This window comes from Ammodytes marinus (assembly GCF_949987685.1).
Source record: "Ammodytes marinus genome assembly, chromosome: 10".
NCBI lineage: Eukaryota > Metazoa > Chordata > Actinopteri > Uranoscopiformes > Ammodytidae > Ammodytes > Ammodytes marinus.
The window spans coordinates 8,508,574-8,521,532 of record NC_137214.1 but is presented as its reverse complement, the minus strand read 5'-3'; the positions used below and the strand labels follow the sequence as shown (position 1 = coordinate 8,521,532).

Here is a 12,959-nt window from a genome sequence, read left to right as displayed (position 1 = left end):
CTTTATTTTTTCGATAAACTCGAAAGTTGGACGAGTTATTCTATCATCATCTGTATAGATTGTGTATCGGGCACTTTCTTCAGCGAGTTGACAGTATAGAAATCTGGCCAATTTCTTAATGTCACTTTCCCTTTTGGTGGGAAGCATACGTGCTGCAAGTAGGGCTGTGTGTTGGAGAATAACTGTTACCTAAGGTTTGGCTATTACCTCATGCTGGAACTGTTTTGAGAAGTTCAGGGGGGAGTATGTAGCTGAGTCAATTTGTTGCCTATTTTATTTTTTGTGAACATTCTCAAAACCTGTATGTTATTTTTGTTTGTCATAAAACCATTTACATATCTGTTTATATCGCTATTTTTATAATGAGTAATGTTTTCATAGTTCCGAGTTACTCTGCAGCAAGGGGGGTCTTAATTAATCTCTTTAATAGAAAATAAATGTGCAGATCCTGAAGCCTGGCATTGTGGTATTCTTAATTGAGTGAGCAACCATTCTACAGCCGTTACATATCTATCTATCTATCTATCTATCTATCTATCTATCTATCTATCTATCTATCTATCTATCTATCTATCTATCTATCTATCTATCTATCTATCTATCTATCTATCTATCTATCTATCTATCTATCTATCTATAGCTGAGTCAATTTGTTGCCTATTTTATTTTATTTTTGTGAACATTCTCAAAACCTGTATGTGTTATTATCTATCTATCCATCATACTTGTTGAGTATGGATGGAGAAACAAAACAGCGCGCCTTTCACTTTATCAACAAATGAATGAAATGGAAATAGAGGCTGCAGCGGTTCACTTCCCAGAGAAAGTCATTTTCTCCTCGGCTAAGCGAATCACTGAGCTCCATGGAGCCTGGACCATTCTGAGCGGGAGAGCATCCGAGGAGCTAAGCCAATCGGAAAGCGCTCAGGATTTAGGCTAGATGCGCCATTTTACTGCGTCCACAGCCATCCGGTAAGATGGTCCCCGTGCTTTGTCTCCCCTGACCGGAGTTGTTTAGGTATTCACTGGCTTTTCTCGCTTCCGCACCATCGAAAATCCGCTATTTGGATTGTACGGAGCCACCCGTGTCACAAACAAAACCTGTCTCTGTCAGTCAAGAGATGACGACGGTGGAAAGCAGGTATGAACACTGTTAGCTCTGTTTGTTTAGTCAAGTCAATTTAGCATTGATTGCTGTGCGAGCGGGGAGCCGGGCCATGAGTGCTTACCGCTAGTTAGGTAGGTAGCGAGCTAGGCTAGCTGAAGCGCTAGTTGGTGCGCAGCCGGCATTGTTCAAGTTTGTATACACGCAGATTCAGATGTGCATGTGCGTAGTACTGGTTATTTGTAAAAAGTAGTCGAAGTGAATAAATGCATTGGTTCCACAAAACTAAACAACGCAATTAGCTTTGTTTTGTAACTAGCTAAACGTTGCATTGCTTCTTCGGATGCTGCTAGGTAGGCTACAGTGCCAGGCTGCGGCTAGCGCGCTGGTTCGTGTCGGTATCGAAAGAGGGAAGGCCTGCGGATGCATTTTTCGGTGCATGTACATGCACTGGACCTGGCATGCACTGCCGAGACTGCAATGTTTCCGGTGAAACGAGGGCCAGCGCAAAGTAGTGATTCTGCATTAAGGGTGAGCGCTAAAGCCGCTAATGTTAGCATCTGTAAACTTGGCATTTCTGGCAGTCAGGAGTTCCAGTGTTGTCAAAACATTGAGCAGCTGTGTCGCGGAGAAGAAATAGATGCAAATGCACACGCGTACGCGGCTTGTTAAGACTATTTTTCTCCGCTTGACAACATGTTTTAAGGCCTGGTTGCTGCTGCCAGGACGGAGTGAAAGCTCCACACAGCTCTTACTGATCTAATCAGCACATAATGATGACGCAAAACGGAAAATAAACAAGGTGCCTCTGGTGTCAGGAGGAGCGATGTGATGCTTGTACATGCACCAACCGATTTATTTGTATGAAGGTATAATGACACAAAATATGTTGTGTACATTAATCTAAAAATAAGTCTTACATTGTTAGGAATAGGATTTTTTGCTATTTTAAAATATCAAAATAATTGGTAGTTAACGTCTATTTGGTTTTTAAAATAATTTACAAATAACTTTAAAAAAATGTAAGTCACAAAGATCAGCATGAGCTGGCCTGATTTGATATGGTCACATTGCAACCTATAAGTGTCCAAAACATTTTAACATCTTTTAGATCGTATAGTCTTTCAGTGGACCACAAAAGTGCAAAATTGTCATAATATATGATGATGAGTGTTAGTAGAATTATTTCATCAAACAGCCCAAGTGTTTGAATAATTGAAACTGAGTCAGGCCTTCTTGAAAGCAGGTGAATTTTACTTGTTTCAGCATACAAGGGAATCAATCAATGCATCATAAGTTATTACATTGTTAAGCATACATGGATTGAGACAAAGATTGAACAGAAATAGCAGAGGTTATATGGTCCAAAAAATGTGTAGGCGTATACACTCGGTTTGTGTGTCCAGCCCTTGTTTTGCTGGCGAAAGCAGAAATGTTTTTAATGAGAGAGATATTCCCAGAAATTCATCTCAGCTGGTATTATTCTTCATACAATGTCTGATAACAGAATATGGGAGTCATTTCTTCTCAACCACTGTGCACATGAATGCGTCATACCTCTGTATGTGCCAAAATCTTATTAGGCAGTTTCTTCTTCAAGGCTAAACAACAACTTTTGTCTTAGCAAAACACTTTGGGGCTGTTAGTTTACTGGGACAAAGTTCAACAGGCAGAAAGCATGTATTGTGCATTAAAATATTATACAATCATAAGGCAAATTAAATTCTGTTAACAATGAGTACCTGGACGGCTTAAAACGCGGTGTGTTTGAATATAATAGAGTTTCACAGTGAATACATTACCTTTTTTAAATTACATTTTTGTTGTTGTTATATACAGGTCCATAACTCTGTAATTTAGATTTAACATGGTATTACATCTTAATTTGCCAGTATATTCACAAGTTAATACATCTTCAAATGTCTCTCCAGGTAAAATGAGTCTGCCTTCTTCTGAATCAAATCTAGACCAAATGGCAGAGAAAGCAGAGGGAGTAAGTATGCAGCAGCCTTCCTTTGTTTATAATACTGAAAATGAAACGTATCCATAAAATGCACATATTTGGCTGTTTTTGGTGTGTTCTGTCTGACAACTAAAATATATATTCTCGTCAGTCTGGTAGCTCAGCAGAAACTATGACGCCTTCCTCTTCTCGCAACAAGAGGTGAGGAGCAGCTTTGATTTCTTTTTAATTTGGCTTTTGTTGTTTTGTTTGCTGTTGCATGTTCTCCAAAGAATTCTCGCTGACAACTCATAATATAATGTCCAAACCCATTTTAGGAAGTCCACTATTGTAGCTAAGCACACTGGACCGGATGACTTTGACGGCTCAGCTGTGAGTGAAAATGAAGGTTCCACTTCTGACAATCCTTCCGACAATAACACAGGTAGTGGATCTAAAGGTATGAACTGTCAAAGGTACCTGTTGATCTTGATCAACACCTTGTTGATGCGGAATAGAATGAGGATTTTAAGAATGCTTTTTTATGTCCTTGCTTCTGATAAGGCACTTTAGTGATTAGGCCTTCTGGGAATGAAAATAAAGGCGCCATGAAGCTCAGAGTGGACTTCAAGCAGAAAACTGCAGGTGATTTTAATTTCTTTATTTGAAAATAATATATACCATCTGTTCACATGTGATCATGCATATAATTCTTCTGGATAACCCGAAAGTTATAAAAACTGTAGTGAGTAAGAAAAGGGTGAAAGTGACAATCGTTGATTTCTTTTCTCATCACAGATGATAGTCAGCCAAAGACGGTAAACTGCACTGCCTGTGGAAAACAAGTTTTTCAGTTAAAGAGCAACTCTGTGCAGGAGCATCCGGCGCTAAAAGTGCTTATTTGCAAGGTAAGAGAGTTCAAATATACATTTCACTTATTTTCATCTTTTTTGTCCTTCCAGGCATTAGTGATCCCATTATTTCCTCTTTGTCTAGGCGTGCCACAAGTATTACTCCAGTGATGACATCAACAGAGACGCTGATGGGATGGATGAGCAGTGCAGGTACAATATTTATATATGGTTACTTTGTTAAACTAAGGGGACAAAAGATACAGAATATAAGTAATAAGATATGATTTTGAAGGTGGAGTCAGTGATTCAGGAGAATGCTTGTTATTAAAATCACAGTCAAATTCAGGGTTTTCCTCACAGCCCGCTAACTGTCCGTCTTGTGTGTGTGCGCTGAAAAAAATGCTGTTAATACACAGCTTTGGCTCTTTAAATTGGTATGTAAACAAAGGGGGCCGGCGTTACTAGCAACTTGCCTGTTTACAGAGGCTAGGCTGTGTATTAACTAGAGGTGGGCATAGATTAATTTTTTTAATCTAGATTAATCTAGATTAATTTTGGAATTAATCTAGATTAATCTAGATTAAAATGTATCATTTGAATTCATTCATAACATGTGTGTGCTCCTAAATAATGACTCAAAGTAAGTCTTTGTGCTCCTAAATAATGACTCAAAGTAAGTCTTTGAGAACGTGTTTCTCAAGCCAGGTGGCGCATCAGACCAGGGGCTCATCTCCTGTTTCCAACATGCATCACAAACTGCTTGAGGAAGCTGTTCTACTATGATAATTGGTGATGAAAATAAATAATGTTCAACAAGATGTTACTTAGTAACGCGTTACCGGCATCGGACCTCTTTTTTCAGTAACAAGTAATCTAACGCGTTACTATCTCCAAACCAGTAATCAGATTAAAATTACTCATCAAAGTCACTGTGCGTTACTTTTTCTGTAATTTTCCTTAGTGAAACATTTTACATAACTGCACAAATGACTGCGATTGCGATTTTATGTAAATAAATGTGCACGCATGTGTCTCTAAACGCTCCAACTGCTCCAACCGCTCCTCTCGTCTTTTTGGTAGCGCCCCTCGTCTCTGTCATGCAGCGTGTGTGTGTGCGCCTGTGTCTGTGTGTGTGTGTGTGTGTATGTGTGCAGCAGCATTACGGCCGAACTGTGGCGCAAAACAAAGTTTCCCCCCCGATGAAATATAGCGTCTGCTATGGGGATATTTAGGATTCGGGTACGGTGACGTTGACGTTGAAGAGATAGAAGTGTTTAAAACTTGGAAACTTATAGTCACGTGGCGACCGGTGGCCACACACACCCACCCTGCGTTCCAATACCCGATTGTGTCGTGGGCAAGTGATGGAGAGAGAGAGCGGCGGGTGTGTGAGAGAATAAAGGCACCTCAAGTGTCAACAACGGCCCCCGGCTATTATTATCTCCCCTGAGCCGAACAGGAGGTGGAATAAGAGATTAACGGCGATATTTTTTTTATCGCCGATAAGAGTCTAGCGTTAACGCAGCACGTTAACGCCGATAACGGCCCACCACTAGTATTAACATTTAATTTTTTTTCGGAGCACACACAGTACGGGCAGGTAGTAGATCGTGAGGATATATTCAATGATTTGGAGAAAAAGTGATTTTGAAAACAAACATTCTCCAGAATCACTGACTCCACCTTCAATATTGTAGGCTTGGCATCTCAGAAGACCATGACGTTACATTGATTTGACAGTCATTCGTATGACATGGAGTTTGTTTAAACCTTGGTATATCCTATAGTAGGTGGTCGTATCTGAATTACATTTTAAAGACTGAATCTTTCCGCTCCAGGTGGTGTGCCGAAGGCGGCAAGCTCATCTGCTGTGACTACTGCAACAACGCCTTCTGCAAGAAGTGCATCCTGCGTAACCTGGGCAGGAAGGAACTGTCCGTCATCACCGACGAGAACTCAAAGTGGCACTGCTATGTCTGCAGGCCGGAGCCTCTCAAGGATCTGGTCTCCAAATGCCACAGCATCATGGAAAAAGAAAAACTCGACAAGAAGCAGCGCAAATCGGAGAAAGGCTCAGAGGAACGTGAGAGCAAGAGACATAAGAACAAATCAGTCAAAGAGCACAAAGCCGTCGTCAATGGTAAAGAACACGTGGAAGGCTCAGGGACCATGACGTTCTCCTACAAAAAATTGCAGGTACCCAAAGAACTTATAAAGAAAACAAAAAACCTTGTTGAGACTACAACTGGTCTGAACAATACATTCATCCAGTTCATCCAGCAGGCAGAGGAAGAGCAGGGAGACAAATCTATCAGGTATCGGCATTTGAAGGCCTTCAAGGCCGTTCTAGCCGATTTGAAAAAAGCCCACAGTGCTTTAGAGGGGGCCTTGGGGCCTGAGTTCAGAGACATGGAGTTGCAGAACGGTAACGAAAAGCAACATATTGTTAGAAAGAGCCCTGAGGATGTGGCTGCTGTAGAAAACGACCAAGTTTATAATGCAATGGACGGAGTTGATGATGTGGAAGAGGCAGAGGCGGAAGAAGCTGATGAGGAAGAAGTTGATGCAGAAGAAGCTGAGGCTCAAGAGACGGAGGCAGCAGATCAGCCGAGCAAGGAGCTGAATGAGGAGCCTAGCAAGGAGCAGCCTAAGGAGCAGGACGTGGACAATGACAAAGTGTCCAAGGTCCAAGTTTCCAATAAGTCCCACGTGAAAGACAACCAAACGGAAACCAACGTAACCATAAAGAAAGAAAAAGGTGCAGCCGGCGACGACGGGCTAGTGTCAGCTGGCGGAGCGTCCCTAGATCAGGACATAATGTCAGTGTCTCCATCGGTTCCAGAAGAGCTTTTCCAGATGGTGGAGAGTCTAGCCGATTCCACCATGCTCCCGCAGGCCAAGGGCGATTCTGTCAAAGACGCCGATGCAAAGTCAAACGGGAACTCAACAGACTCTCAACCCCCCCGTCCCAAGGTGAAAAACCTCATAGTCAAACTGACTCCTGTTCCAGTGGTGACAACATGCGGGTCGAGGTCATCCAGGTCCAAACACAGAGAAAAGGATTCAGAGAAGGTGAAAAAGTGTAAGAAAGACGAATGTGAGGATGAGAAAGATGCTCCTGCTGCTGCTGAGAGAGAAGATGGAATGGAAAGCCCGCCAAGCAGCCGTCGCTCCAGTAGGGTGAAGACCACACCCTTGAGGAAGCCTGCTGAGAAAAAGGACAAGAAGGAGGAATCTTCCGAGTCAGAGTCTGAAGATGATAGTAAGTCCAAGGCCAAGTCCTCCAAGAAATCCAGTAGAACCAAAAAAGAGGACGCCAAGCAGTCCAAGGCTTCAGGGAAAAAGACAGTGGACTCTGACTCGGACGAAGTTCCCGACATACTGCTAGAGAAAGCTGCAGCAGCACACAGCACAGATGAGGAACAGGGAAGCACAAGTGCTAAAAAGTGTTTATTCAAACTAAACAACACATCCACAGCGGATACAGACAAAGCATCCAAACGCAAACGGAAGTCCGAAAGCTCCGAATCAGATTTGGAGAACAAAAGCAAAAGCAAAAGGACATCCAAGAAGAAGAAACAGCCCGGCTCAGACTCATCTAACTCTGACTCCGACCAGGAGAAGAAGAGCAAAGCAGGAGCAGCCAAGAGGAGATCCAGCCGCGTTAAGAAACAAGACGAAGCAAAGGAGGAGGAGAAAACCTCGCCTGACAAGAAGGTAAAAAGGTCTTATGAAAAGAAGCGCAAGGGCAGGAGCCCCAAAGCCGCCTCCCAGCTGCAGTCTTCCTCCAGTGAGGATGAGGAGCAGCAGCATGAAGGTGACTCTGGAGAGGACAGCGATGCGCAGAAGATCAAACCCATTGTGGAGGACACCGTGGTGGGAGGCGGTGGACCCTTCCATCAATCCTCAGGTAATTTGGTGTTAAAGAGAGGGGTGTTTAGTAGTGGTTGACCAATATGGGTTTTTCAATGCCCGATGGCGATATCCAGAGAGCAGAGATATATAATGCTGCTGATATTTAGTTTTTTCATATTAATAAATGAGAAACTTAAAATGTAATTTAAATCAACATGTATTTAATGAATACAGACGCAGACGAATTTTAAAAAAAAATTGCATTGTCTATTGCATGGACTATTCGGGTAAAAAAAAAAAAGGCTAACTAACACACAAGGTAGACAATGTCTTTTTTAGTAGCTAGTAGCTACGCTAATTTGCTTTCTTTCTGAACGTTGGATGAGAATATCGTTACCATTTATCCTGCCGCTATGGTAAATGTGTAGCATAGCATAAACCTAGCCCATTCCAAAGGAAAAGCATATGACCTGCAACTCTAAAGTTCACTGGTGAATATGTTTTTCCTTTAGTGTCATGCAAAAGTGCACATTTCCCAAAATGTTTAATTATTCCTTTAATGACTGACATGTTCTTTCATAAACTGAAAGTGGGTTATTTTGTTGTTTAGGAGACGAAGTGGATGATATAGAGAAGGGCTCTCGGGTTTGTGAAGATGATGACGACGACAATGATCCTGAAAACAGGTACCTATTAAACAATATATTGTCAAAGACAATGGACCAAAAGCTATATCTACAACATTAATAAATAAGAATTAGAAGAGCTTTTTTTACCTGTTATATTAGCTGGCAGCTTCATTACAACTTGTACTTACACCAGCAATTCACTCTGGTGTATCCCATTACATTTTCTTTTACCAAACAATGCCGTCATTGTGCCAGTCATAGTCATAGTGTCATGGTATTCCTATAAACTGCCTGTGTTATCCTTTCAAGGGCTCCAAGGAGAAGCCCATTCCTGTATTTGTTTATACATAACATGATTCAAGAATGGAAATATTTAATTGTATTCTTGAATTTGAATGTTTTCACAGATTTCCTTTTCATCATTAAATGTATATTTTGAGAAGCACATTTTTATAATGTGATGTTTTATAATGTCTACCTCCCCCTCTTATGTCGTCTTTGTCTGGCTTTTTTCTTCTCCGCTCTAGGATTGCAAAGAAAATGCTCCTCGCCCAAATCAAATCCAACTATTCTTCTGGAGCAGAGAGCTCGTCTGATGACGAAGGAGCAGAAAAAAGTAAAAAGTCCTCCAAGAAAGCAAAAGAAGAGGATGAATACGAGGAAGAAGAGCAGCAAGGTAGCTTCCATTTTCTAAATATACCTTCTTTTTCCAATTAAGGCCTTTTTTTCTTGTCTATCATCTCACACTGCATGTTTCTCTCTTTGTAGATGATGACACAGATGACTCCAGCTCTGATGATGAAGTGAACAAACGTAGCAAACGCCACAAATTGCTTCGACATAAACTGTCACTGAGTGAGGGCGAATCAGGAGAGGAGAAAGCTGCCAGTAAAGAGAAGAAGAAGGGGGGCAAGAAGAAGTCAGGGCGGAAAGGTTGGGAAAGTTTGATTTGCACTGAGCGTCATGTCTTACATTATAGTTGTAAATATTCTAAACTGTGAGAGTCAGGCATGTGACCCTTTCTAAAAAAAAAAAAAATGTTGTTGACTTATCAGTGAGCAGCGACGACTCAGAGGATTCTGACTTTGAGAACACAAAGTCCAGTGGAGAGTCTGCCATGAGCGAGGAGCTGAGTGCATCAGAGAAGGAGGGGAAGCGCCGAAAGACCAGGTGAGACCAGAGAACTCCAACCAATCACTGAGGGTTGTCCCCGACTCAGAACTTACATAGTAGAATCTTCCCAATAGTCGACAAATCGTTAATTTCTTTCTTTTTTCTCCATATTCTCATTTGTGACATTAGCTACCATTTTTTCCACACCAGACAAAGGTGCTGAAACACCCCATTAGTTTGTCTTCTTTGCTTGGCATAATATTTTTTTTTATTCTGTCGCACGAACACTTAGAGATTGATTACAATCTCACGATTTATTTAACAAATGTGTTAACAGTATTATTAAAAGGCTGATATTTATACCAAAATAGGCAATTTATTTTGGTTGTTTGGGAGAAACCAAGCTATCCCATGTATAATCTTGTATTCAGTGCGCCCATGTAGCCGAATTAGAGTAATCCTTGTTTCCTCACCACATTTTGTGACTATTCGACCGTGAATCGGGCTCCTTCAATGCATAGTCGACTTTTCAGGATGACCCCTACAATGAATATCCATAATTCATTGCTGCTGCTGGATGTGGATTGACATGCTGCTGCTCTTGCTTATGTGAATTCTGTTTTGTGTGTGCAGATCTTCGAATAAGAAGGATGAGGAGAAAAAGGGAAGTAAAAATCAGTCAAAGAAGAAGCGACGCAGGATCAAAGTTCAGGATTCCTCTTCCAGCAACAAGGTGTTTATAAAAAAATGTAGGGCACTTGGTAGCAGTGTGGATCTGCCCAAAGGCGTTTATTTTATTTTTCCATTTGCCAGGTGGCGGAAATGGACCTGCATGACGCTTACCAGTCAAGTCACGCCAGTCACATATAACGTGTTATTTGAATTTAGTCCTGGAGTGTGTTGCGAGGACTCAAACTCATCCTAGGGTTCCTCAGCTACTGATCACAGAAAGTAAATATTTTTTGTCCCTCTGGGCTAAAGATCAAAGGGCTGAACTTAATGTCCATTTCCACAGAGTGGTGAGGAAGGTGAGGACAATGAAGAAGCGCGCAAAAACCGCAAGAGGCTGCGCAAAATCCTGAGGGACGACAAGCTGCGGTCAGAGACCAGAGACGCTCTGAAGGAAGAGGAGGACCGGAGGAAGCGTATAGCGGAGCGAGAGGCACTCAGGAAGAAACTAAGAGAGGTAAATATGGAGTGAACAGGCTTGGGCAGTCTGGTTGACACTGCCTGCCAGGTCAAATGTTTCAGACCACATATAATACTGTCAGATAATCAAATATTGGACACAAGTGGATGAAACATAAAAAGTGTGATTTAGGTAGATCAGTCAGTTGAAGACTCTGGGGTTTTGCTTAAAGTATTTAAGTATCAAAATGTTTTCATTAAAGTGAAAGAAACAGAAGGTGTACTTAGGCTACTGGTCAGTATTCGCTTAGTCTCGCACAGCCAGAGCAGACTACAGCTAGTAGTAGTATGGTTTGGACTAGGACTGGGCGATATGAGCTAAAATCAATATCTCGATATGTTTTGACTATATCTCGATACACAATATATATCTCGATATATTTCAAATGTCCTCTAGAGCACATCCTAAATGCTCAATTACATTATTTTTTTTGCATAACATCACACCAGTAATATGATTTAAATAGTCTCTGCAAAATGTTTCTGCACTAATGATACATTACATGAAACAACATCTTGTTTATATTCTTTTGTGCTTTCTATTGGAACAATTTGAAACTTGCAGATGACAAAGAGTTTGTGCATTTTATTGATTATTCCACATCCTTCACCACTCCCATACAATGGATCCAGCACTATTTTATTTGGAAACAAATGTGTATTTTTCAATCTTCTGTTAATCTGTAAACTGTGAACATTAATTATGACTTATTACAACCACTAACTAATTGATTGTCACCACTAACCCCCTGAAGATATCAGCATCACTTTACATGCAGAACAGGTTTTGCTCCATAATAGTATGTTTTATTTTATAAAAAATACAGGCACATTTACTTTTAATAGACTTTAAGTTAATTGTTCACAATGAACGGTGTGCACCTCCCTTGGTGCTGCCATGGACCTAATTATAAGAGGCTGCCCATAATAAATGCACTGCCGTGGTTGTGTAACGTCGGACCAAAAACTCTCTGTGAAGTCGGAGTAATCGTCCGCCCCCCGGCGCTCGTTTGCCTGTGTAGCCCGTAGCCTACCTTTCGTAAGGTCCATGCTGTATACGGCGGCTGCTATCGCCGTCATGTGCGCCCGCCTCATCTGTTTGTTAGCCTGTGTAACACAGTGTGTAGCCGTCTTCTCATAAGCATGGACCTATTAAAAAAAGGTCCATGCAATGTACAGCGGCCGCCATCGCCGTCATGTGCGCCCCCTCCACCAGCTCGTTCCATGGACATATAAAGAAAGGCTCGTTCGCGTCTCTTAAAAGCCGTCTTGTCTTTTTTTCTCCCCTTCTTGTTGTTTTCACATAGCGGTAAAAGTAAACACACATACAGCGCGCACTGCAGACTACGTCACAGGTGCGCGCCCAGGAGACTCTGGTCTGGAGGGGGGAGTGAGTGAGTTGCCAATGCATGTGAGTCTGTGAGGCAGAGAGCCACAGGAAAGAGCGAGAGAAGCGAACACCAGCGAGTTTGCCGGTGGCGGTGGCAAAAAGAAACACATTATGTGCTAGTTTGTATTCGATGTTGCGATAGGGTAATTTTATACATCCTGTGGAGAACATCTCGTGATACATCGCATATATTCGATATATCGCCCAGCCCTAGTTTGGACACATGCTATATCGTTTAGTGGATTTGGGGAACACTGGGCTGGCCTGTTTATATTTCTTTAAACCAATCACAATCGCCTTGGGGGGTGCTAATCCCAGGAAGCCGCAACGTGTCCTTTCAAACTAGTGCAATTTGGTGCCGACCATGGACCTATTATGTGCGTATGTGTGTGCAGCAACATTATGTACAGGATACTATCAAACGGTACCAGACACACATTTGCTTTTTCTGTTGTCTCCTGTTCTGAGCAGAGCATAATCAGTTAGCTACAGCGGGGAAGGGAAGGAGTTTGGAGACATTAACTGTTGCGAGCGCAAGACTCGTTGTCTATATCCAGTTAGAGAGACTAGTATTCACATGACATGACAGCTGTGAATAAGCTTGGTACGACTGTACCAAATTTGACAATATCTACAAAGTATGTGTACATTTTGGTTTAAAGGTATAGTTCAGTATTTTTGAAGGTTGTATGAGGTACTTGAGTATAGTTATTGTTACATTATGGAGTTGGCTGTCAATGCAGTCACTATAAGGAGTTTGGGGGAGAATTTGTGGTAGCAGAAGTTAACCTAGTAGGCCTACTCTTGCAGAGGGGACTAGTTTTTTCTCCACATATATAAATGCTTACCAAAAAAAATAAAAAATCTGTTCAATGCACGCTAG

General features: G+C 41.7%; 1 protein-coding gene across 2 annotated transcripts in view; it reads left to right on the top strand.

The window, feature by feature from the left end:
• Positions 1–973: 973 nt before the first annotated feature.
• Positions 974–12,959, top strand: part of atrx (ATRX chromatin remodeler) — a 33,893-nt gene continuing 21,907 nt past the window's right edge. Inside the window, exons 1-14 of one of the 2 annotated variants that reach the window (XM_080035554.1) lie at positions 974–1,141; positions 3,037–3,098; positions 3,220–3,269; positions 3,386–3,492; positions 3,612–3,692; positions 3,846–3,955; positions 4,044–4,111; positions 5,740–7,811; positions 8,367–8,442; positions 8,913–9,061; positions 9,154–9,318; positions 9,441–9,555; positions 10,132–10,231; positions 10,514–10,684. In XM_080035554.1, the coding sequence (XP_079891680.1) occupies positions 3,042–3,098; positions 3,220–3,269; positions 3,386–3,492; positions 3,612–3,692; positions 3,846–3,955; positions 4,044–4,111; positions 5,740–7,811; positions 8,367–8,442; positions 8,913–9,061; positions 9,154–9,318; positions 9,441–9,555; positions 10,132–10,231; positions 10,514–10,684 (3,321 nt within the window). In that variant the 5' untranslated portion in view covers positions 974–1,141; positions 3,037–3,041. Of the gene's footprint in view, positions 1,142–3,036; positions 3,099–3,219; positions 3,270–3,385; positions 3,508–3,611; positions 3,693–3,845; positions 3,956–4,043; positions 4,112–5,739; positions 7,812–8,366; positions 8,443–8,912; positions 9,062–9,153; positions 9,319–9,440; positions 9,556–10,131; positions 10,232–10,513; positions 10,685–12,959 lie in introns of both variants that reach the window. The other variant, XM_080035553.1, reaches the window with a different exon arrangement.